Source organism: Oncorhynchus mykiss, chromosome 16 (assembly GCF_013265735.2).
Source record: "Oncorhynchus mykiss isolate Arlee chromosome 16, USDA_OmykA_1.1, whole genome shotgun sequence".
Taxonomy (NCBI): domain Eukaryota; kingdom Metazoa; phylum Chordata; class Actinopteri; order Salmoniformes; family Salmonidae; genus Oncorhynchus; species Oncorhynchus mykiss.
This window is the reverse complement of record NC_048580.1, coordinates 42,631,151-42,655,642: the sequence shown is the minus strand read 5'-3', so window position 1 is coordinate 42,655,642 and position 24,492 is coordinate 42,631,151. Positions and strand designations below refer to the sequence as shown.

General features: G+C 42.4%; 1 protein-coding gene across 2 annotated transcripts in view; it reads left to right on the top strand.

Annotated features, from left to right (window-relative positions):
* LOC110492056 (nuclear factor of activated T-cells, cytoplasmic 2) overlaps positions 1–24,492 on the top strand; it is a 48,402-nt gene that overhangs the window by 8,166 nt on the left and 15,744 nt on the right. Inside the window, exons 4-9 of one of the 2 annotated variants that reach the window (XM_021566034.2) lie at positions 1,912–2,114; positions 2,861–3,033; positions 16,619–16,759; positions 22,601–22,656; positions 22,901–23,033; positions 23,290–24,036. In XM_021566034.2, coding sequence (XP_021421709.2) covers positions 1,912–2,114; positions 2,861–3,033; positions 16,619–16,759; positions 22,601–22,656; positions 22,901–23,033; positions 23,290–24,036 — 1,453 coding nt within the window. Of the gene's footprint in view, positions 1–1,911; positions 2,115–2,860; positions 3,034–16,618; positions 16,760–22,600; positions 22,657–22,900; positions 23,034–23,289; positions 24,043–24,492 lie in introns of both variants that reach the window. The other variant, XM_021566033.2, reaches the window with a different exon arrangement.

The following is a 24,492-nucleotide window of genomic DNA, read 5'->3' as shown; positions in this document are numbered from 1 at the left end:
AAACTGTATTTTTTTGTGAAGAATCAACAACAAGTGGGACACAATCATGAAGTGGAACGACATTTATTAGATATTTCAAACTTTTTTAACAAATCAAAAACTCAGGTCTTTTGCAGACTCCATCAGGTTTTCTTCCAGAATGGTCCTGTATTTGGCTCCACCCATCTTCCCATCAATTTTAACCATCTTCCCTGTCCCTGCTGAAGAAAAGCAGGCCCAAACCATGTTTGACAGTGGGGATGGTGTGTTCAGCTGTGTTGCTTTTACGCCAAACATAACGTTTTGCATTGTTGCCAAAAAGTTAAATTTTGGTTTCATCTGACCAGAGCACCTTCTTCCACATGTTTGGTGTGTCTCCCAGGTGGCTTGTGGCAAACTTTAAACAACACTTTTTATGGATATCTTTAAGAAATGGCTTTCTTCTTGCCACTCTTCCATAAAGGCCAGATTTGTGCAATATACGACTGATTGTTGTCCTATGGACAGAGTCTCCCACCTCAGCTGTAGATCTCTGCAGTTCATCCAGAGTGATCATGGGCCTCTTGGCTGCATCTCTGATCAGTCTTCTCCTTGTATGAGCTGAAAGTTTAGAGGGACGGCCAGGTCTTGGTAGATTTGCAGTGGTCTGATACTCCTTCCATTTCAATATTATCGCTTGCACAGTGCTCCTTGGGATGTTTAAAGCTTGGGAAATCTTTTTGTATCCAAATCCGGCTTTAAACTTCTTCACAACAGTATCTCGGACCTGCCTGGTGTGTTCCTTGTTCTTCATGATGCTCTCTGCGCTTTTAACGGACCTCTGAGACTATCACAGTGCAGGTGCATTTATACGGAGACTTGATTACACACAGGTGGGTTGTATTTATCATCATTAGTCATTTAGGTCAACATTGGATCATTCAGAGATCCTCACTGAACTTCTGGAGAGAGTTTGCTGCACTGAAAGTAAAGGGGCTGAATAATTTTGCACGCCCAATTTTTCAGTTTCTGATTTGTTACAACAGTTTGAAATATCCAATAAATGTCGTTCCACTTCATGATTGTGTCCCACTTGTTGTTGATTCTTCGCAAAAAAATACAGTTTTATATCTTTATGTTTGAAGCCTGAAATGTGGCAAAAGGTCGCAAAGTTCAAGGGGGCCGAATATTTTCGCAAGGCACTGTATTTACATCATGAGCAAAAGCTATTGGTTTTCTACTCAAGGTTGCAACATAAATGATGTGACCCATTTAGTAAACACAATAAACCAGCAACATTTGATAAAATGGTGTGGCAGTAGAAGGAACAACATAATCTATTGGGCAAAACCTGGCATTTTTACTCATTTATCGGGAAATATGCGAGCTACTTCAATGGCTAATTTCTCTGAACAGGGGGAAAAAAACATCCACAAATTCACTGAGAATACATTACATAGTATGAATAAACAATACTCCAATCCGCGGCTTCATACTACTTGCTAAAACCATAAAGAACTGATATTGGACATTTGGGTGGGCTTAGAGTGTTGTTTGGGGGGGGGGGGGGGGGGGATCCATGGGTGACTTGACCATTTATTTGGATTCCTCAGGTCTTGATAATTGTTAAGAAGAGGTTTGGTTCAAATCGGATGTTGGGTTTTATGTTTATTGAATAGTAGTTGAATCCTATAAATTAACATTTCAACAAAATAATGTTGCAGGAATGCTTATGTTATTTATTTTTTAACTACAGAAACCATTTCAGAAGCATCTGAGATGGTGGGTGTCATAGCTTGCTGAAATTAAATTGAATGACCATATAGGCAAATAATGAGAAATTATTAGGGGGGGCAGAACAGGCAGAATAGGAACTTGAAAAACTACCCATTATGAAAAGTGTGAACATCTTGACTTCATGTAAAAAAATATATTTATTAGAGTTTCTTCCAGTTGCATGGCTACAGGGGAAAGGAGCCACTGGGCCTGCAGATCTTCATCGGGACCGCAGATGAGAGGATCCTGAAGCCCCACGCTTTCTACCAGGTTCACCGCATCACGGGCAAGACGGTTACCACCACCAGCTACGAGAAGATCATCAACTCCACCAAAGTCCTGGAGATCCCTCTGGAGCCCAAGAACGACATGAAAGCAATGTGAGAGAAGTTAGAGTAGTGATTCATGTCAAACACCACCCATACAAAGCAGTGTCCTTTGAAGACTGGTTCAAACAGTATTTGTTTTCTTTCAAACTCGTTGAGCCTGTTTACTGAGCCTGTCTCCAATGCCACCAGATAAGCGGGAAAAATTTGAACTGATGGGAATATTCCATTGGTTCCAGGCATGCTCTTTTTCTCTCCCCAATTTTGTGGTATCCAATTGATAGTTAAAGTCTTGTCTCATCGCTGCAACTCCCGTAAGGACTCAGGAGAGGCGAAGTCAAGAGCCGTGCATCCTCCGAAACACAACCAAGCCGCACTGCTTTTTGACACAATGCCCACTTAATCCGGAAGCCAGCATCACCAATGTTTCGGAGGAAACACCGTACACCTGGCTATGTCAGCATGCACTGCTCCCAGTCTGCCACAGGAGTCGCTAGTGCACGTTGGGACAAGGACATCCCTGCCGGCCAAACCCTCCCCTAACCCGGACGACACTGGGCCAATTGTGCACCGCACCAGGCTGCGACAGAGCCTGGTTGCACAGCTAGCACTGCGATGCAGTGCCTTAGACCACCGTACCACTTGGGAGGCTGTGCCAGACATGCTCAATCAAGTTTTTGAAATAAAACTCATACTAATTGAACCTAGATCTGATCTCATTAACCATATCAGTTGTGATCATAATGCAACACATGGGTATCTGTACAGGGCTTACAGTAGTTAATCCTCCTATCTCACAGAATCGACTGTGCTGGGATCCTGAAGCTCAGGAATGCTGATATTGAGCTGAGGAAGGGCGAGACGGACATCGGACGAAAGAACACTCGTGTGCGTCTAGTGTTTCGTGTGCATGTACCCCAACCTAATGGGCAACACATCTCACTGCAAACCGCCTCCCATCCTATTGAGTGCTGTAAGTACATTCATAGTTATTCATAGTTATTTATTTAAAATGTATTTAACCAGGTCCCATTGAGGCCAGAATACCTATTTTCAAAGGCAGACATATTACCCGTGCTCTTTAGTGTGATAAGCATATAGTCTGTGGTTCTATGTGGTCTTTCCCTTCTATAGCCTTCTATTGATGTGCTATCATTAATTCAATAAGGCCTGAGGGGGTATGGTATAGTGGCCATACCACAAACCCATGTGGTGCCTTATTGCCATTATAAACTGGATACCAACCTAAATAGATCAGTAAACAAGTATTTTAGCTTCATACCCATAATATAATGTCGGATATACACATAGCTGAAATGCTGTTTCAGGCAATCAGCATCCAGGACCCAAAGTACCTGATTTATAATGTGATTTGGGTTTAACATGTGGTTATAGAGTATTTTGATGTTACACAATGCAGTACATTTCCGTGTATGTTTCCTCTTCCCTGTTTTCATTGCACTGATGTTAACCAGAGGGAACACACATAATGAATAAACATGGCTAAAACTCAGAGTAGAGCTGATAGTCCAGGCACATGGATGTACAAAGACTGTTTTATGATTAGGCTAGCAGCTCTCAAACCTCAACTCTTTTAGGTGTGTGTTTGTTGTGTGTGTGTTTATGCGAGTGTGTGTGTTTGTGTGCTTGTGTGTCTGAATCCTAGTTAAAAGCAAAACATTACTTACGTGTAGGCTAACATGTCCAGGGAACATGAAGTCCATGTACCAGTGTATGCTATGCCAGTGACGTGCGTAGAGTTTGGTGGCTTTGTAGGCACTGGTTATCAAAGCCAGATTTACTCGCAAATAAACAATGAAGCCCAAGTTCACCATACAACAGATCGCTCCAAAAACCAGAGTGACATAGGCTATTAACTGAAATTTTCATGAAATGGCAGGATATTTAAAATGATCTGACAAAATAACACACTGCTTAACTCAGCTCAGCCATATACCAATGTAGCATCTACATTTACAACTAAAATGTGGCACCTTTTCACAATTCTTCCAATGCACGGTGTGTAAAAACACACACACACATAATAATATTATGATGTGAACTATAATTACACACACGTACAGTGCATTAGGAAAGTATTCAGACCCCTTGACTTTTTTGACATTTTGTTACGTTACATTCTTATTTTAAAATGGAATAAATATTTTTTCCCCTCATGAATCTGCACACTAGACCCCATAATGACAAAGCAAGAACAGGTTTTTAGACATATTTATTACAAAATAACTGAAAATATTACAAAATAACTTAAATATCACATTTACATAAGTATTCAGACCCTTTACTCAGTACTTTGTTGAAGCACCTTTGGCAGTGATTACAGCCTCAAGTCTTCTTGGGTATGATGATAAAAAGCTGTATGATGATACAGCTATTTTCAAGTCTCCAGAGATGTTCGATTGGGTTCATGTCCGGGCTCTGGCTGGAGCACTCAAGGACATTCAGAGACTTGTCCCGAAGCCACTCCTGCAATTGTTTTGGTTGTGTGCTTGGTGTCGTTGTCCTGTTGGAAGGTGAACCTTCTCCCCAGTCTGACGTCCTGAGTACTCTGGAGCGGGTTTTTATCAAGGATCCCTCTGTAATTATCTTCGTTCATCTTTCCCTCAATCCTGACAAGTCTCCCAGTCCCTGCTGCTGAAAAACATCCTCAAAGCATGAGGCTGCCACCACCATGCTTCACCGTAAGGAGGGTATTGTTCAGGTGAAGAGTGGTGCCTGGTTTTCTCCAGACGTTACGCTTGGCATTCAGGCCAAAGAGTTCAATCTTGGTTTCATCAGACCAGAGAATTTTGTTTATCATGGTCTGAGAGTCCTTTAGATGCCCTTTGGCCATCTCCAAGCAGGCTGTCATGTGCCTTTTACTGAAGAGTGGCTTCCGTCTGGCCACTCTACCATAAAGGCCTGATTGGTGGAGTGCTGCAGAGATGGCTGTCCATCTGGAAGGTTCTACCATCTCCACAGAGGAACTCTGGAGTTCTATCAGATTGACCATCGGGTTCTTGGTCATCTCCCTGACCAAGGCCCTTCTCCCCCGATTTCTCAGTTTGGCCGGGAGGCCAGCTCAATGAAGAGTCTTGGTGGTTACAAAGTTCTTCCATTTAAGGATGATGTAGGTCACTGTGTTCTTGGGGATCTTCAATCCTTCCCCGGATCTGTGCCTCCACAAAATCCTGTCTCGGAGCTCTACAGACAATTCCTTCGCCCTCATGTCTTGGTTTTTGCGCTGACATGCACTGTCAACTGTGGGACCTTATATAGACAGGTGTGTGCCTTTACCCCAGGTGGACTCCAATCAAGTTGTAGAAACATCCCAAGGATGTTCAATGGAAACAGGATGCACCTGAGCTCAATTTTGAGTTTCATAGCAAATGGTCTGAATACTTATGTAAGTTTGGTATTTCAGATTTGTATTTTTTATACATTTACAAAAATCTATTAAAGCCGGTCGTTATATGGTATTGTGTGGAGATTTTAGAATAAGGCTGTAACATAACAAAATGTGGAAAAAGTCAAGGGGTCTGAATAATTTCCCGGATGCACTGTATATAACAAATAACCCAGCAAACTAACACTGGTTCTGTGATTTAAAAAATGTAACCAAGGAGGCCAGTTGAGAACAAGCTCTCATTTACAACTGCGACCTGTCCAAGATAAAGCAAAGCAGTGCGCCAAAAACAACAACACAGAGTTACACTTGGGATAAACAAACGTACAGTCAATAACACAATAGAAAAATATATGTACAGTGTGTGCAGATGTAGAAAGATTAGGGAGGTAGGCAATAAAGAGGCCAAAGTGGAGAAATAATTACAATTTAGCATTAGCACTGGAGTGATAGATGTGCAGATGATGATGTGCAAGTAGAGATACTGGGGTGCAAAAGAGCAAAACTAAATAAATAACAGTATGGGGATGAGGTAGTTGGGTGTGCTATTTACAGATGGGCTGTGTTCGTGAGGGAGATATAAGTCTCCAGCTTCAGTCATTTTTGCAATTTGTTCGAGTCATTGGCAGCAGAGAACTGGAAGGAAAGGCGGCCAAAGGAGGTGTTGGCTTTGGGGATGACCAGTGAGATATACCTGCTGGAGCGCGTGCTACGGGTGGGTGTTGCTATGGTGACCAGTGAGCTGAGATAAGGCTGGGCTTTACCTAGCAAAGACTTTTATAGATGACCTGGAGCCAGTGGGTTTGGCGACGAATATGTAGCGAGGGCCAGCCAACGAGAGCATACAGGTCGCGGTGGTGGGTAGTATATGGGGCTTTGGTGACAAAACGGATGGCACCGTGATAGACTACTACATCCAATTTGGTGAGTAGAGTGTGGGAGGCTATTTTGTAAATTACATCCCTGAAGTCAAGGATCGGTAGGATAGTCAGTTTTACAAGGGTATGTTTGGCAGCATGAGGGAAGGAGGCTTTGTTGCGAAATAGGAAGCCAATTCTAGATATAATTTTGGATTGGAGATGCTTAAAATGTGAGTCTGGAAGGAGAGGTTACAGTCTAACAAGACACCTAGGTATTTGTAGTTGTCCACATATTCTAAATCAGAACCGTTCAGAGTAGTGATGCTAGGAGGGCGGGCAGGTGTGGGCAGCAATCGGTTGAAGAGCATGCATTTAGGTTTACTAGCATTTAAGAGCAGTTGGAGGCCACGGAAGGAGTGTTGTATGGCGTTGAAGCTTGTTTGGAGGTTTGTCAACATAGTGTCCAAGGAAGGGCCAGGTGTATACAGAATGGTGTTGTTTGCATAGAGGTGGATCAGAGAATCACCATCAGCAAGAGCGACATCATTGATATATACAGAAAAAAGTGTTGGCCCAAGAATTTAACCCTGTGGCACCCCCATAGAGACTGCCAGAGGTCCAGACAACAGGCCCTTCGATTTGGCACACTGAACTCTTTCTGAGTAGTTGGTGAACCAGGCGAAGCAGTCATTTGAGAAACCAAGGCTATTGAGTCTGCCGATAAGAATGCAGTGATTGATAGAGTCGAAAGCCTTGGCCAGGTCGATGAAAACGGCTGCACAGTACTGTCTTTTATCTATGGCGGTTATGATATCGTTTAGTACCTTGAGCGTGGCTAATGTGCACCCATAACCAGCTCGGAAACCAGATCGTATAGTGGAGAAGGTACGGTGGGATTCGAAATGGTTGGTGATCTGTTTGTTAACTTGGCTGTCGAAGACTTTAGAAAGGCAGGCCCGGCTGGATATACTGTAGGTCTGGAGTGGATATAGGTCTAACCGTTTGGGTCTGGAGTGTCTCCCCCTTTGAAGAGGGGGATGACCGCGGCAGCTTTTCAATCTTTAGGGATCTCAGACGATACGAAATGGAGGTTGAACAGGCTGGTAATAGGGGTTGCAACAATTTCGGCAGATCATTTTAGAAAGAGAGGGTCCAGATTGTCTAGCCCAGCTGATTTGTAGGTATCAAGATTTTGCAGCTCTTTCAGAACATCAGCTATCTGGATTTGGGTGAAGGAGAAGCAGGGGGGGCTTGGGCAAGTTGCTGCGGCCGGGGTAGGGGTAGCCAGGTGGAAAGCATGGCTAGCCGTAGAGAAATGCTTACTGAAATTCTCGATTATTGTAGATTTATCGGTGGTGACAGTGTTTCCTAGCCTCAGTGCAGTGGGCAGCTGGGAGGAGGTGCTCTTATTCTCCATGGACTTTACGGTGTCCCAAAACCTTTTGGAATTAATGCTACAGGATGCAAATTTCTGTTTGAAAAGCTAGCCTTAGCTTTCCTAACTGAGTGTGTATATTTGTTCCTGACTTCCCTGAAAAGTTACATATCGCGGGGGCTATTCGATGCTAATGCAGTATGCCACAGGATGTTTTTGTGTTCGTCAAGTGCAGTCAAGTTTGCCAAGGGCTATATCTGTTCTTAGTTCTACATTTTTTGAATGGGGCATGCTTGTTTAAGATGGTGAGGAAAGCACTTTTAAAGAACAACCAGGCATCCTCTACTGAACGGGATGAGGTCAATATCCTTCCAGGATACCCGGGCCAGGTCGATTAGAAAAGCCTGCTCGCTGAAGTGTTTTAGGGAGCGTTTGACAGTGATGAGGGGTGGTCATTTGACCGCGTGCCCATTGCGGATGCAGGCAATGAGATCGTGATCGCTGAGATCCTGGTTGAAGACAGAAGAGGTGTATTTAGTGGGCAAGTTAGTCAGGATGATACCTATGAGGGTGCCCATGTTTACGGATTTAGAGTTGTACCTGGTAGGTTTCTTGATAGTTTGTGTGAGATTGAGGGCATCTAGCTTAGATTGTAGGACGGCCGGGGTGCTAAACATATCCCAGTTTAGGTCACCTTACAGTATGAACTCTGAAGATAGATGGGGGGCAATCAATTCACATATGGTGTCCAGGGCACAGCTGGGGGCTGAGGGGGGTCTATAACAAGCGGAAACAGTGAGAGACTTATTTCTGGAAAGGTGGATTTTTAAAAGGAGAAGCTCAAACTGTTTGTGCACAGACCTGAGTAGTATGACAGAACTCTGCAGGCTATCTCTGCAGTAGATTGCAACTCCGCAACCTTTGGCAGTTCTATCTTGATGGAAAATGTTGGACATTTCTGAATTTTTGGTGGTCTTCCTAAGCCAGGATTCAGACAGATTCAGACAGATTAACCTCTACATCACCAGAGGAACAGAGGATAAGGGTACACTACGGCTAAAGGCTACAAGAACTGCTCGTCTAGTGCGTTGGGAACATGAGAATAAAAGGGGCAGATTTCTGGGCATGGTAGAATAGATTCAGGGCATAATGTACAGACAAGGATATGGTAGGATGTGAGTACAGTGGGGGTAAACCTATGCATTGAGTGACGATGAGAGAGCTTGCATCTCTGGAGACAGCAGCTAAGCCAGGTGAGGTCTCCCCATGTGTGTGACAAAAGAGCTACCTAAGGCATGTTGAGCAGGACTAGGGGCTCTACAGTGAAATAAAACAATAACTAACAGAAACAGCAGAAGACAAGGCATATTGACATTAGAGAGAGGTATGTGTAGCAGAGTGATCATAGGGTCCAATGAGCAGCAATAGGTGAGTCCTGGAGCCGTTCGGTAGTCGCTACTATGCTAGGCGAGCGGGAGGCACGGCGTTCAGAAAGCTAGTGGGCCGTGGCTAGCAGACGGGTCTTTGGCAACATCGCAACGGAAAAACCTGTTGAAACCATATCGGACGATTACGTCGGCAGACCAGTCGTGATGGATAGGCGGGGCTCCGTGTCGGCAATAAAGGGTCCAGGCCAATTGGCAAAAGAGGTATTATAGCCCACGAATTAGCGGGTATACCTCTTCGACTAGCTGGGAGATGGTTCTAGCTTGAAGCTAGCTCAAGGCTAACTGGTGCTTGCTTCGGGACAGAGGCATTAGCCAGCAGTAGCCACTCGGTTGTAGCTAGCTAGCTGCGATGATCCTGTGTAATGGCCCAGAGCTTGCGGCAGGAATCCTGAGATGTGGTGGAGAAAAGCAGTCCGATATGCTCTGGGTTGATATTGGGCTGCACAGACTGACAGGTATTGACCGAGCTAAAGCTGGCTGGTGTCCGGGCTAAAGGTGAAGACCGCTAGCCGTGGCTAACAGTGACTACTAGCTAGTAGTTAGTTAGCTGGCTAGCTTCTGATGGAGGTTCCAGTTATAACGTTTAAAAATAGCAGATCCATACCACATTGGGTGAGGCGGGTTTCAGGAAAGTATATTTAGGTCATAGGTAGAAAGTGAAAAAACGATAAACTCCATATTTACATGGGACAAGACAAACACACGTCCGACAGCTACGCCATCTTGGATACAAAGTTACTAGAACATTCGTTTGGTGGCGGAAAATGTTCACAAACACACATTTTTTTCAAACATAAACACTGTCCAGTTGTGCTGATGATTATACAATGTTTATATAAAACATTTGCTCACGTTGCAAGAACATTACCAGTAGGGATGACTATTTTCCTGAAAATCTACCAAGTTTCAATCAGAAGTGCCCATTTAAAGCGTTTAAAACCAAAATATGGTCACTATGCCAAGTTTCTCCCAAAATAAGATTGTCGCTGCACCACATTGCCGGCTTGACTGCACTATGTAAAGATTTCACAGCAAGTGAAACTGATATTTAGTAACGATAGAGTAACTTTGATCGGCAATGACATTGTTGTGAAATGCGAAACAGGCCGTTCATAAATTCAGAGTGTTATCATGTTTCTCCATTAATTCAGCGCATTTCATCTCGACACAGAGCATGCTCAGGACACACAGACCTCACCCCGAGTAGGCTGAAGTGTTGTCGAATCATACAAACGTTGTAACGGCAGTCAAACAAAAGTCAAATGACCAAAGTTGCTAAACTTGCTAGATAACTGTCAAATTACAGAAAATCTCAGATTTGGCAAAATTGAGTTGATGACTGTACAGATAACTCATGAATAGCGGGGAGATAAAAAGAGGAAATGTTTTGAATATCTAGGCCTAAACGCTGTTTCCTCGTCTCCTCACTCCCTGCCGCCCTCTCCCTCTCCCACCGCGTTGTTTTCAACAGCAGTTTAAATCAATATTGCCTACTGTTTTCTAGAAATTTGGCATTTTTTTGGGTTTGAGCTCATTTCATCTCTGTGACATCAGACTAGGCCTGGGCTCAGGCTTCAGCTCACCATGCTTGGGTCGGACCAGGATCGAGTTTTCAGTTCTGATGAAAACTCTGAACTGCGACTTTGTTTGAAGTAAATACACTAGGCTAAAGGGTTCCATCCGACAGCCTGTTTGGATAATGTGCTATTTTATTTTTGGCCAATCTGCTGCTGCTCATGTTGTGTATTTTGTAGAATTACATTAGTGAGACTTTGGGGGAAAATGTTGTAATTTCCCGGGTCTTGTCCTATTTTTTGGGGAAATGTGAAGAGTGGTCCCGGGACAGTTCTGGAATCCCGGTTACCGGTGCTAATCCCTAGTTCCCAGAACACGTTTCGTCTACTCTTTAAAGGTTCCCAGAATGTTTCATTAGGTTGTGGGAACAGTCTGGTGGGAACATTGTGCGGACATCACAAAAGACATGTTACAAAAACTGTCCAGTTGTGCGGATGATTGTACAATGTTTCTTTTAGGGTACAAAAAACATTCACCTGATCGTACAAGAAAGTTCTCAGAACACATTTTTAATGTTCTTCAAAGTTCCTTACACATTCCTTTAGGTTGTGGTAACATTGTGGGGACATGACAAGAGATATGTTCCCATAACACAAAACTGTACAGTTGTGCTGATAATTACAATGTTTTTACTATGTTGAAAAAACACGCCTGATCTTGCAAAAACATTCCCAGAACACATTTGGTATGTTCTTTAAAAGTTTTGAGGGGATGAGGCAACAGATAGTTTTGAGGGGATATGACAACAGATAGTTTCCCTAACACAAAATCTGTCCAGTTGTGATGACATTCTCACAATAGTTCTATCAGCGTGCACAAAACATTCCCACAATGTTTTTACAATGTCATTCCTATGTTCCCAGAATTATAAAATTCAATTTTGAACAGTCCATGGAGGTTTATTTCATGTGTTAGTGTTATCTTACTGTTGAGGAAGTTAGTTGTACAAAAAAAATCCATGTAGAAAGACACATGGCAATTATTTGGAATCACATGACAATTTATTAGACATTTATTGTACAAAATGTAGATTTTACCGTAGTTTGTTTGTAGTTGTAAGTGAGGATCGAACCTGGGAACTTTGGAGTGTTGTTTCTGGAATGAATCCAGTGCATCACAGGGATGGGACTAACACAAATACACAAGCTGTTCACACCTTTACTCTGACTTTCAGGTTGTGGTCTTTGTCTTTGCAAAAGAGGATACCAATACGTATCCTCTATTCTTTCTTACTCCACCAATCTTCTTTACATACTGTAAAGTTGGGATGTTTTGACTTTTATTTTCACTACAAACTTGATTTCAGAAATCATGTAAAAATGTTGCCTGGCAGATTGGAGTGAGGGGTATATAAACTCAGCAAAAAAAGAAACGTCCTCTCACTGTCAACTGCGTTCATTTTCAGCAAACTTAACGTGTGTAAATATTTGAATGAACATAACAAGATTCAACAACTGAAACATAAACTGAACACGTTCCACAGACATGTGACTAACGGAAATTGAAAAATATGTCCCTGAACAAAGGGGGGCTCAAAATCAAAAGTATCAGTCAGTATCTGGTGTGTCCACCAGCTGCATTAAGTACTGCAGTGCATCTCCTCCTCATGGACTGCACCAGATTTGCCAGTTCTTGCTGTGAGATGTTACCCCACTCTTCCACCAAGGCACCTGCATGTTCCCGGACATTTCTGGGGGGGAATGGCCCTAGCCCTCACCCTCTGATCCAACAGGTCCCAGATGTGCTCAATAGGATTGAGATCTGGGCTCTTCGCTGGCCATGGCAGAACACTGACATTCCTGTCTTGCAGGAAATCATGCACAGAATGAGCAGTATGGCTGGTGGCATTTTCATGCTGGAGGGTCATGTCAGGATGAGCCTGCAGGAAGAAGACCACATGAGGGAGGAGGATGTCTTCCCTGTAACGCAAAGCGTTGAGATTGCCTGCAATGACAACAAGCTCAGTCCAATGATGCTGTGACACACCGCCCCAGACCATGATGGACCCTCCACCTCCAAATCGATCCTGCTCCAGAGTACAGGCCTCGGTGTAACACTCATTTCTTCGACTATAAACGCAAATCTGACCATCACCCCTGGTGAGACAAATCTTCGACCCGTCAGTGAAGAGCACTTTTTGCCAGTCCTGTCTGGTCCAGTGACGGTAGGTTTGTGCCCATAGGCAACATTGTTGCCGGTGATGTCTGGTGAAGACCTGCCTTACAACAGACCTACAAGCCCTCAGTCCAGCCTCTCTCAGCCTATTGCGGACAGTCTGAGCACTGATGGAGGGATTGTGCATTCCTGGTGTAACTCACGCAGGTGTGATGTTTGGATATACCGATCCTGCGAGGACGATCAGCTGTCCATCCTGTCTCCCTGTAGCGCTGTCTTAGGCATCTCACAGTACAGACATTGCAATTTATTGTTCTGGCCACATCTGCAGTCCTCATGCCTCGTTGCAGCATGCCTAAGGCACGTTCACGCAGATGAGCAGGGACCCTGGGCATCTTTCTTTTGGGGTTTATCAGAGTCAGTAGAAAGGCCTCTTTAGTGTCCTAGGTTTTTATAACTGTGACCTTAATTGCCTACCGTTGTTGTTAGTGTCTTAGCGACCGTTCCGCAGGTGCATGTTCATTAATTGTTTATGGTTCATTGAACAAGCATGGGAAACGGTGTTTAAACCCTTTACAATGAAGATCTATGAAGTTATTTGGATTTTTACAAATTTTCTTTGAAAGATTGAGTCCTGAAAAATGAAAATTTTCTTATTTTGCTGAGTGTAGATGTGCATATGTATGTACAGTGCGGCAGGTAGCTTAGCAGTTAATCGAAAGGCTGCTGGTTTGAATCTCCAAGCCGAATAGGTGAAAAATCTGTTGATGTGCCCTTGAGCTCATCGAGTGCACCAACCCTAATTGCTCCTGTAAGTTGCTCAGGATAACAACATCTGCTAAAATACTAAAATGTAAATGTACCAAGACATATAGTTTGGATCATAATAGCCGTAGTTTGCATCATAATTTAAGGATTTTAGTACAAAGGGAAATCTACTAGAAACATTAGGATCCTGTTGGCGCAGCAGACTAAGTAGCCTACAAGGCTTGAAGATGGCAGTTATAATAATGTTACATTACACATTAATATTAGCAGAACATTATCATGCATTATCACAGAAGTATGTTTTTAGAAAAATGATTGATCATCATGGATCACCTTACAGAATATCTTCATGAGACCATTGTAGGAATATTCCCTGCTTGTTGTTATGGGTGTTTTGAATAACATATCCATCAACATTTGCAGAACATTTTAGTTGTGCCAGTATGTTCTAAGAACATTACCGGAACACTGTGTTATTACATTACCTGGAACCTAATGAGAACATTTGGGGAATGTTCTGTGGTGGTTGTTACAGATGTTGTGCACAACATTTTAGTGAACGTTAGGAGAACATTCCCAAGGATATTTTACTTAAAACATGTCCTTTTGTTAGATAAAACCCTAACTAGAACTTAATAGGAATCGTACATAATGTTCTGGGAATGTTCCTGGTTTGCTGGGAAGATTCTAACGAAATTTCCACATCAACAATCGAAATGACTGAAAATGTGTCTTGTCACAATGAAATTCTAGCTTGATAAATCAAATGCATTCAAAGGAATGCTGCCTATTCACACGATTCAACAGTACAACCCTGCAGTGGCAGCGACGTGGAAGTCGTTGCGACGTTTCAGACAAGTGGACAGTCCTGTACTCGCTGTTCGCCTGCCCGACAGTTAGCAGTAAGGGATATGGTGGTTGCCTGTCATGTCTTGTAGAGGTATGCTGCCTCTGTCTGGTCGAAACTTTCATTATGGTTGGCGTTCCTCTCTTTCGAACCCTCCAAACAGAGCCTTACATTATTCCAACTTGGAATATTATTTGAGGTGCAGTATAGTCCATTTGTCCGGTTGTTTTTGCTAGCTAGCTTCGAGTTTGATCAGTTCAAGGGACGTGAGCGCCAAATGATGTAGCTTACCCCAGGCAATAACCACACAACATGTTTAGGCCATACTCATGCTCAGAATATGAAATTGAGCTCAAGGGCAATAAATGAAGCTACTTCAAGCTAGGCGAAGCAACGACGCATGTACTGACCCCGTCCATTAACAGGGACTGGAGTCAGGAATGGCCGCAGCATCAACGATTTGAATGGATTTGAATGGCTAGAAAGAAAGGCATGAACGCCCTGGCACAGTTCCTGAGGTTTTGATGCAGTTTCAGCACATTTTTTTCGTTTTTGAGCATAAAAACCACCATAATCATTAAGAAAAAAACATTAGATAACAATTTTTTTAAATATGTGTCTTTTATTTGGCTTTTCATGACAGTTTTTGTTTTCTAAATTAGATTATCACAGGGTAAGCACTGCCTACCCTGATTGCACGTCACTGTGCTGTGCAAAATTATGTAGTGGGTACTGTCCAACACTCGGATGCAATCTCACTCCGCAGTGTCAGAACATTGTTGTCTGATGAGCGAAAGAAAAATATGCAGTCATGCTCCCCAGCAAACCTGGCATCACTGAAAACCAGTCAAGTAAAAGAACACCCCCAACACATCTGTTAAAATGGCCAATAAGCAAACTAAACTGTGTCAGTGGTGTGTGTGTTTGAAGAGACTAGCTTCCAGGTATTATCCTCTGTGTTGACTCACAGTATAGTAGGCTGTCCGAAGGTCACAACTGTTTGTCTACACTTCACACACCTCACTGGAGATAGGTTTTCAGTCTTTCAGGCGGGACGTGATGATAAGCTTGAGTAAGTAACTTCCATGAATTTGGTCTCAATCTCATCATGTGTACAACATGTTTTTAGATTTAATTGCCACACACTCTCTAGTAGTAAACATGATCCGGCTAAAAGGAAGGCAACTCCTTATGCTGGCATTGCTGACAGTCGATCCCCAATAATAAGGTCAGTCACTAAAAGAGAGGAGCAGAGAGTCAAGCCCTGATTTTCTGTAGTAAGGTATTGGTTCCCTAAACATGGCTGCCTCCATAGAAATAGAATTACTAGAACGGATATTCCCTTTCAAGTCACTGGGTCTGTAATGGGTGAACTGGTGGCCATATTGAGTGCACCCATAGGTGTTCCAGTTGAATTGCCATGGTCTGTGGAGCTTTTCCGTTCTAGCAAAGTATACTTCTATGGTTACCACTGTCTCTGTGGCTGCAACTTCAGTGCCACTGCTTGATTAAGCTATCAGTCCTGGAAATCTACAGTACCGGGAGAGGATACAGTACAGCAGCCAATCAGTGTCTACATCATGGACAGGTCACAGGGTTTATTGAACATACTCCAACATACGCTCCATTGCATAATGATGATAGTGTTGGAGAGGTCCACCCTCCATGTTCCTTCCCCCTCCTCCCTCAACCCCTTTCTGTACTGTAGGCTACCACACGCTGTCATATGTTTCCACTGGACAGAGTCCCACTTCCATGATGTGCTCTGTTTGTCCAGGCCTGTGGCGTGTAGCCGCAATTGACACTAGAACATCAAATTCAAACAAGATCTCTTCATTCATATATACCAAGTAATTGCCCCATATTAATGTCTACACAAATCTAATATTCAGACAAATATTTAAATTGCACAATGAGGAAATATGTTTTTTTTTAATTAGCCGGTACTAGTCTCATTGTAATCAGTCAACAATTACCTTGTGACTTCAAAGCAAACATCAACCAGAGATCAAACAGACTATCCCAAAATGACCTACCACAGAGTGTGTAACATTGTCAAAGTAATGCCATGCTCTGTCTCCTGTCCTACAGCTCTACCCACTACGCCAACACGGCCTGTCAGTACCACAGTGTGTAACGTCATGTTCTCTCTTCCATCTCACAGCCCAGCGTTCCGCCCATGAGTTGCCCATGGTGGATAAACAAGACATGGACAGCTGTTCTGTCCTGGGAGGTCAGCAGATGATTCTGACGGGACAAAACTTCAGCTCCGACTCCAAGGTCATCTTTATGGAGAAAACCCATGGTGAGTATTACTCAATATGAGTCAACACCTCTGGGGGTGGAAGTGGATGATGGTGGCATGGACCATATTCTATATGATGTCCCACCTCATCTGTTAAAAATGTTACGGTTATTTTACTAGAGTGAAATGTTTGCCGGTATTCTTCTGACCGTTGTTAGATTCTGCTGAGAGAGAAAAAACACTCATACAATACGTGCCAGTAGCATTGAAAACGTTTTGGGAATTTTCCAAACTTTACATAGGAATATATGGGTATTTATTCACTTTTGACCTTTTTGCAAGTGTTTACCCTCATAAACCAGCCATGATAATCAGATGTAGACAGTTATTTCCCATGCTCATTTAGAGGCAATTTACTTCACAGCCCTATATTGTTATTATTATTATTATTATTATTATTATTACTCTGGTTGATCATGCCTCCACAAATTTCGCTCACTAGTGCCACAGCACCACCACCATGCTGCATTTGACCTATGAATAATTTGCATGATCCATCAGATAAGGCAGCAGCCTCACTCTCCTGTGCCCTCTCCTTCCTCGCCTGTTATCCATGTGTTATGTTATCATTATGCTGTTTATTTTGTTGTGCATGGAATAGGACCTCTGTTAAGGAATAGGACCAAGCGGAATTTGACCTAGCGGTTAAAAGCGTTAGTCCAGTAACCCGAAAGATCGCTGGTTCAAATCCCCGAGCCGGCAAGGTGAGCAAGGCAGTTAACCCCCAACAACAACTGCTCCCTGGGTGCCGATCAAGGCAGCCCCCCCCTCCTACATCTCTGATCCAGAGGGGTTGGGTTAAATGCGGGAAGACACATTTCTGTTGAAGGCATTCAGTTGTGCAACTGACTAGGTACTCCCCTTTCCCTGCACAATACTGTAGACGAGCTTCAAATACCTCAGTACATTAGGGGGGAAAAAAAGTGATAGTAGGCTTACTTGTGACATCGCAGTACCAGAATTCTACCTAAAGTGCGCATTTACTAGTGTGTGTACTACTGCATTCTTATTGGTCTGCTCTATCCAGTCATAGGCCTTGTGACACAATTATTTAACTTGTACATTGGAATGGCAGAATCACCATTACAAGATAGTCTCAGATATTGCTGTATTAATCAATGTGATTGCGTAATAGTGACAAAGGCCACCATACTTTCTGTCTGTCATTTGAATCCCGACCTTTCCTCCTCACCCACCGCTCAGATATTTGCATGACATTCCAATTCCTTCTGATGCTAAACGGTGCCAACCCTTTTAGGATAAGGAGCTTATCACAGCAAGATAGGTTTTATTGTGGGTTTATTTTAGAACTTCACACGATTATTTAACAAGCTTACTGAAGTATTAGTATATTGTGCAGATTGTTCATGTGCTTCATTGACAGCTTACAGGATTGTATGCTGAGGAGATGTACTTTGTTATAGTTGTCAGTCACAGTTTTCAGTACAGTCTTTGTTGTCCCGCTCTCTGTCGCCTCAATACAGACTGCCTGTGTAGTGAGGGATATATAATTTATGGCACCTCAATATCCTCAATACTGAGTCCAGAGAGAAGAGTGGTCCTCATTGATCCATCTACAGCACTTACGGCAGCTACTTGGTTTACCTTGGCATTCGTCACCCAAACACTAACCATAACGCCAGCTCTTATAAAGCCAGATGCACAACCTAGGGACTATTCTAATGTAACTATTTATTCCTGGTTAGCTGTTATGTTATGTTTTTGTTATATATAGCTTGGCTATCCAATCTTTGTTTATAACCTTCCATAAATCAGATCTAGGTTTTTATTTATGGTCCTTTAGTTGTTGTTGTTAATAGCCCTCAGATGTCTCTGGACTGCATGGGACAGCAGAAGAGTAGCCTAGTGTTTAGATGCTTTATCTGTTACTAGTCTGTTAGCATAATGGTTGTGACTCATTACATCCATGGCCTGTCTGAAGGCTGAGTATGGGGAGCTTTGAGGCATGGGCTTTCCGGGGGCCGAGTGTGGGGAGCTATGATACGTGGGCTCTCTAGGGGGCTGCTTCAGCTAGAACTTGGACCTTGTCTGTCCAGGTTTTTTTTTAATCAAGGCTTTCCTGCTGTCGGGTTACGACACACTGCACTAATGGCTAGTATTGGAGACGCAAATAAAAAAAAGTAGATCTACGTAGAAGAGGGATTGCCATTGTTTTGGAGAGGTTCTCCATGTGACCCAGAGTTCTGGAACAGTAAGGCTGTGAAATCCCTTTGAATGGGACACAACTGGCTCTGGCCTTCTCTGGCTCTAGGAGACACACGCATGCATGCACGTGCACACACACTGTGCACACACACACACACAGCTGGCTTCGGCTGGGGCTCCTCTGGCTCGATCTCATGGACGTGGCTCCACGAGGGGAGGAGAGGAGTGTTCCATAAGACATTATTTGAAGGTCCGTAATAAACCATTTATAAGGCATTAATAAATCGTTACTCCCACATGAACCATTTACTAATCATTCGTAAAGTATTTTTGCAGTCCCTAATCTAAAGTGAGTGCTATTACATGTTTTGAGTGACTAATGTCAATTCTCACAAAAATGAGGGTGTAATGATTAATAAATGGTGAGCAAACGGTTTGTAAATGTCTTATAAATGGTTTATTATGGCCCCTTAACATAAAGTGTTACCGAGGATTCCCACAGTCAAGCCAAGCTGGGCCTCTTCAACTCTTTCTGGCTGCCTCCATTCCTAATTACCAGAGAAAAAAGAAAAGACAAGGGGTGTCCCGTAGAGTAGTTTTGGAACAAAACGCAAACAAATGTAAAACGCCAAGAAAGCAACAGTCATCACCTGTCGTTACTCTGTACTGAAACGGAGCGAGTTGATCATAAAACGAGAGAAAAAGAAAACTTGGCAAGACATATGGAATCCCCCTTTCTCCTTCTGACTCATTTCAGCCATATGCGTTTCATTTGCAGTCTGACATAAAGGTTTCCTACATAGCATTAAACAGATATCCGACTGCTAAATACAGGATTTCTTTCTTTTTTGAGAAAATGCTTAAGCTGTTTATTTTTAATAGAGAGCTAATCTAGTTAAAATGTCTAAAATGTTGATGATAACAAAAAAAACATTTGGGGTTATTTGTGTGTTTCGGGTTGACATGTTGTCAGTTTGTTATCTTGCTTTTGTAAGTTTATGATCATCAATGACAAGAAGTCATCGTCAGCATAATTTCCAACACCTGAGTTGTTGACCTATACTCTTTTTCCAGTTAACTGTAAATGACTGCAATATGATGAAATAACATTAAATGACACAGCTAAATGCAGATAGCAGCAACAATACCTGTGCTGTCATTTACCCAGCACATCAAAAATGTTCAACACATTAATGTTACGTTATTGAGCAAGACCTAACCTTGAGGTATCAATTAATGCCCTACAGCGCATCTTCAAGACCCGGAATTATAATCTTATTAAACTCTGCAAAAATTCAATCTGAGTTCATTATTTATTTTTCTATCTTGGGAAAGGGCCATAAATAATCTTCACAAGGCAAAGAGGAAAATAACACCTCTGAATTTAAAGGAAAAGTCCCCCGAAAAAGTATGTTTTGGTATTTGTTTCATTATTCCATTGTTAACATAGTCTCAAAAGATATGTAACTTTCAAAACACAGAAATCATCCCTGTATGATGCATTTTGCATCATATGATTCTGCGTTTTGCATCATATAATGCTACATTTATCATACAGGGATGCTTTCTGTATTTTGAAAGTTGCGCATCTTGAAAACTTGATAGCTGACAAGCAAAACGTTTTGGGACTATGTCAACAATGGTCTAATGAAACAAATACCAAAACATAGCTTTTGGGTGGAATTTTCCTTTAAGCAAAAATATGATCTTTTACATTTGAAGAGAGCCAACAACTGTAGGTTACACTCAAATTAAGCATACTATTTCACGGATAATAAACCTGTTAAACAGCCCTCACAAAACGAATACACGCCAAACCATTTCTCATTTTAAAAGATAAGGATAAAAATGCTTTAATTAGAAACAACAATCCAATTAATTACAATTTTAAAAGCTTCCATGAAAATCTATAGAAATCTGAATTAAATTACCTTTACATAATAACAAAACTCATAAGTAACAGAATGGCAAAGTCTTACCAGACTTGATACAAACAGGGTTTATTAAAAATGTATTCACTATAATACAATATGCAAAAAAAAAAAGATGTAGATATATCACTTATGGCTGTTGATGCCTAAAAGGCTTTAGACCTTCTTGTATGGCCTTTTCTATTCCAATCTTTGGAAGCATTCAACTTTCCAACTGAAATAATACATTTCCTAAAAAATATTATATAAATATCTTAAAGCAATTTAAAAAAAAATAATACATCATCTGCTGAAATTGCTTTAGAAAGGGGCACGAGACAGGGATGTCCTTTCTCCCCCCTCCTGTTTGTACAGGACCCAAACGTAACAGGTATCAGTATTGGTAAACATTAATATCAACTAAACTTATTTGCCACCGATCTGTTGATATACAATGACTAATTTTGAAAACTCAATGCCCCCCTTGAGTATTCAAATATCAGGAAATAAAATGAACATGAAAAAACTGAAATAATGGCAATAGGAAAAATAATAACTCATGATCTACAGCAATCCTTTAAGTGGACCACAAAAAATACTAAATACTTAGGATGCTTAATAAGTAACAACAAATATATAATGATAATTAAATGGAGCAATCTTCCCAGAAATCTAAATAAAACTCTTTAGAATGGCATGCTTTTAACAAAGTTTTTATATTTATATTTGGTAATACCTATTACCCCACCGAATACATTCTTTAAAAAAGTATACTCGGCCATAAGAATTTATATGGGCAAATGAAACGCATAGAATAAATACGAACGTTTTACATGTCCCTAAGTCTGAGGGTGGTTTATACCTTCCAGACTTGGAATTGTGTCAACTCTCCACCCAAAACTTTTACTTGAATGTTATTGTTAAATGCACTCAAGAGGAACAATGGGGATCTATTGGAGATGTGCATGCTCCTCCCCAGAATCTTTTCACATGTCTGTTTTGAAAGGATGGAGTTAAGAACATGAACAACTTCCTAGTTAAGAATCCCTTCATACCCAGACAGGTTTGGCCTATTTTTGATCACCAGTGCGTCAACCATCAGCCATTGGACCAAAGCTCTCCGCCAGGGTGCCTTTTTAGAATAGACTTTTCTTAACCTCTAAAATAATTCCAATATTGCTTGACACAGAGTAAATATGTGATTTTATGTATGATTTCTTACAATATATTATGGGAAATATAGGTTCAGATAATGGTTTTACTTCATGATAAATCTGTAGCTGTCTCTGGCTGTAGGTGAGCAGAATGGTGAAAGAGGAAGTGGTGAGAGTATATATATAATCTATGTGACACAAAGAGTCTCCTAACTCCTCTTGCGTGTTAATAATATGGCCTATGGGTTAGTGGCAGGCAGACAATGATGTGAAGGTTGAAACCAGGCATTGTGTTCTGAGACAAAGCGGAGAATCCTCTACCACGCTGGCTCAACCTGCCAAAGAGACAATAGAGCTCATGAATTCACTATAAACACACGGAAACATCTGAGATATACATTTTTACTGGTTAGAATTCATTTTTAATTGGTTTGCAACTTAGCATGTTTGCAATTAATCAAAAGCAGAGTAGCAAATGCACACATTTTCTGGTTTTAGATAACCTCTCCCTGTACTGTGTTCCTGTTTTTGCTGTGTCCAACAGGGTGTTGTAATTCACCCTGAAATATGTATATGACCTGAAACAACCATTCCCTTCTCTGTCTCTGCAGATGGACAGCAGATTTGGGAGATGGAGGCAACTGTAGACAAAGATAAATGTCAGCCTGTAAGTATCAGTACTTTTACAGATGGCCCACTTCTCGATGTCTGAAAAGGTGGTCAAAACAGTCCACTGATTATAATGTGGGAATTGTCTGTTAGTTTGTTTAAATAACATTTTTTTTTATAATAATGTCATACTTTGTCACAAATTTAATTGTTTACACATCTACAGTGGTTATACTCTGAATACAATTTCTAATAATAATGTGACAGATTGATATGAAATAAAAATTATGTCATTTTAACAGAGTCTGCTGTTTGTTGAAATACCCTCCTATCGCGACCTGTCGATTTGCCATTCCGCCAAAGTGAACTTCTATGTCATCAACGGAAAGAGGAAGCGCAGCCAGCCTCAGCACTTCACATTCACTCCACTGGCAGGTATGGAACCATAAGCATCAGCAATAAGGAGGCAATACCCATCATATGACTGTGATGGTCTGAGTGAACTGTGTGTTATTTTAGGTGCTTTTGTGAAAGAGCATTACAATTATGTAGGAATGATATCAAGTCACATGTTATTCCATGTCATTAATATGTCACTAAGATTAATGATTGGTGTAGTAGATTATAGTTACTTTAAGCAGTATGACTTAACCCCCACTCATATCTCTGTTGTCTTCCGTCTCTCCCACAGTCCCGTCCATTAAAACAGAGCCTGTGGATGACTATCCTTTCTCCATGACCCAGATTATGGGTGTGTCCCCCCAGTCCTACTACCACCATAGCCCTGGGTCCCGTGGGATCATCCACCCAGACAACGGCCTGGTCTCCAGCATGGCCTCCTGCCAGCAGGTCCGCTCCGGCCTCCCCACCCCCGTCCCAGACACCTGCTTCCAGCAGCAGAGCCCAGCCATTGTGTACTCCCGTGGGGGAAAGAGTCTGAGCGGCAGTCCCGGGGGGCTCTACCAGCAAACTGGGGAGATGCGGGTGATGCCCGACCCACACCGCTCCGTCCTGGTTCACACGGGCTCCCCAGCTCAGTCGTCCCCGCTGGGGGCCCAGCAGCAGCAGCATGGAGGGGGCCAGGGCCAGCACCCCTCCATTATCCAGTTCTCCCCCAACAACCAACACTTGCTCCGGGGAAGCGACCCTCCACCTCTCCAGCCTGACAACCATCAGCACATCATCTACTGTGATGGCTACCCTCAGCAGTCTGGAGCCCAAGCTCACTCCCCTATCTCGGCCCACTCCCCCCAACATTACCCAACCACAGTGATCCAGCAGCAGCCCTATGTGCCCAAGGCGGTGCCCAAGGGCAGGTCTTCCCCTGGTGGGATGGAGGCCCAGAGATGCCCCCCTGGAGAGGAGCAGAGAGCCAGCCTCCCTGGAGGACGGGTCACAGTCAAGGAGGAGAACCTGGATCAAATGTACCTTGATGACGGTGAGTGTAAGTTAGTGCCAGGCTTTTATACATCAATATAATTAATGCTCTTGAATGATGCATGTAACATCCCTGCGATTTTGTTATTTGCCTTCTAGGCAGAGTTCCTCTGTCCAGTGTCTGTGTTCTTTTCCCCATCTTAATCTTAATATTTTTATTGTCCCAGAGTCGCCTCTTCACTGTTGACATTGAGACTGGTATTTTGAGGGTACTATTTAATGAAGCTGCCAGTTGAGGACTTGTGAGGTGTCTGTTTCTCAAACTAGACAATCTAATGTACTCTTGCTCAGTTGTGCACCGGGGCCTCCCACTCTTCTTTCTATTCTGGTTAGAGCCTGTCTGCGCTGTTCTGTGAAGGGAGTAGTACACAGCATTGTATGAGATCTCCAGTTTCTTGGCAATTTCTCGCATGGAATAGCCTTCATTTCTCAGAACAAGAATAGACTGATGAGATTC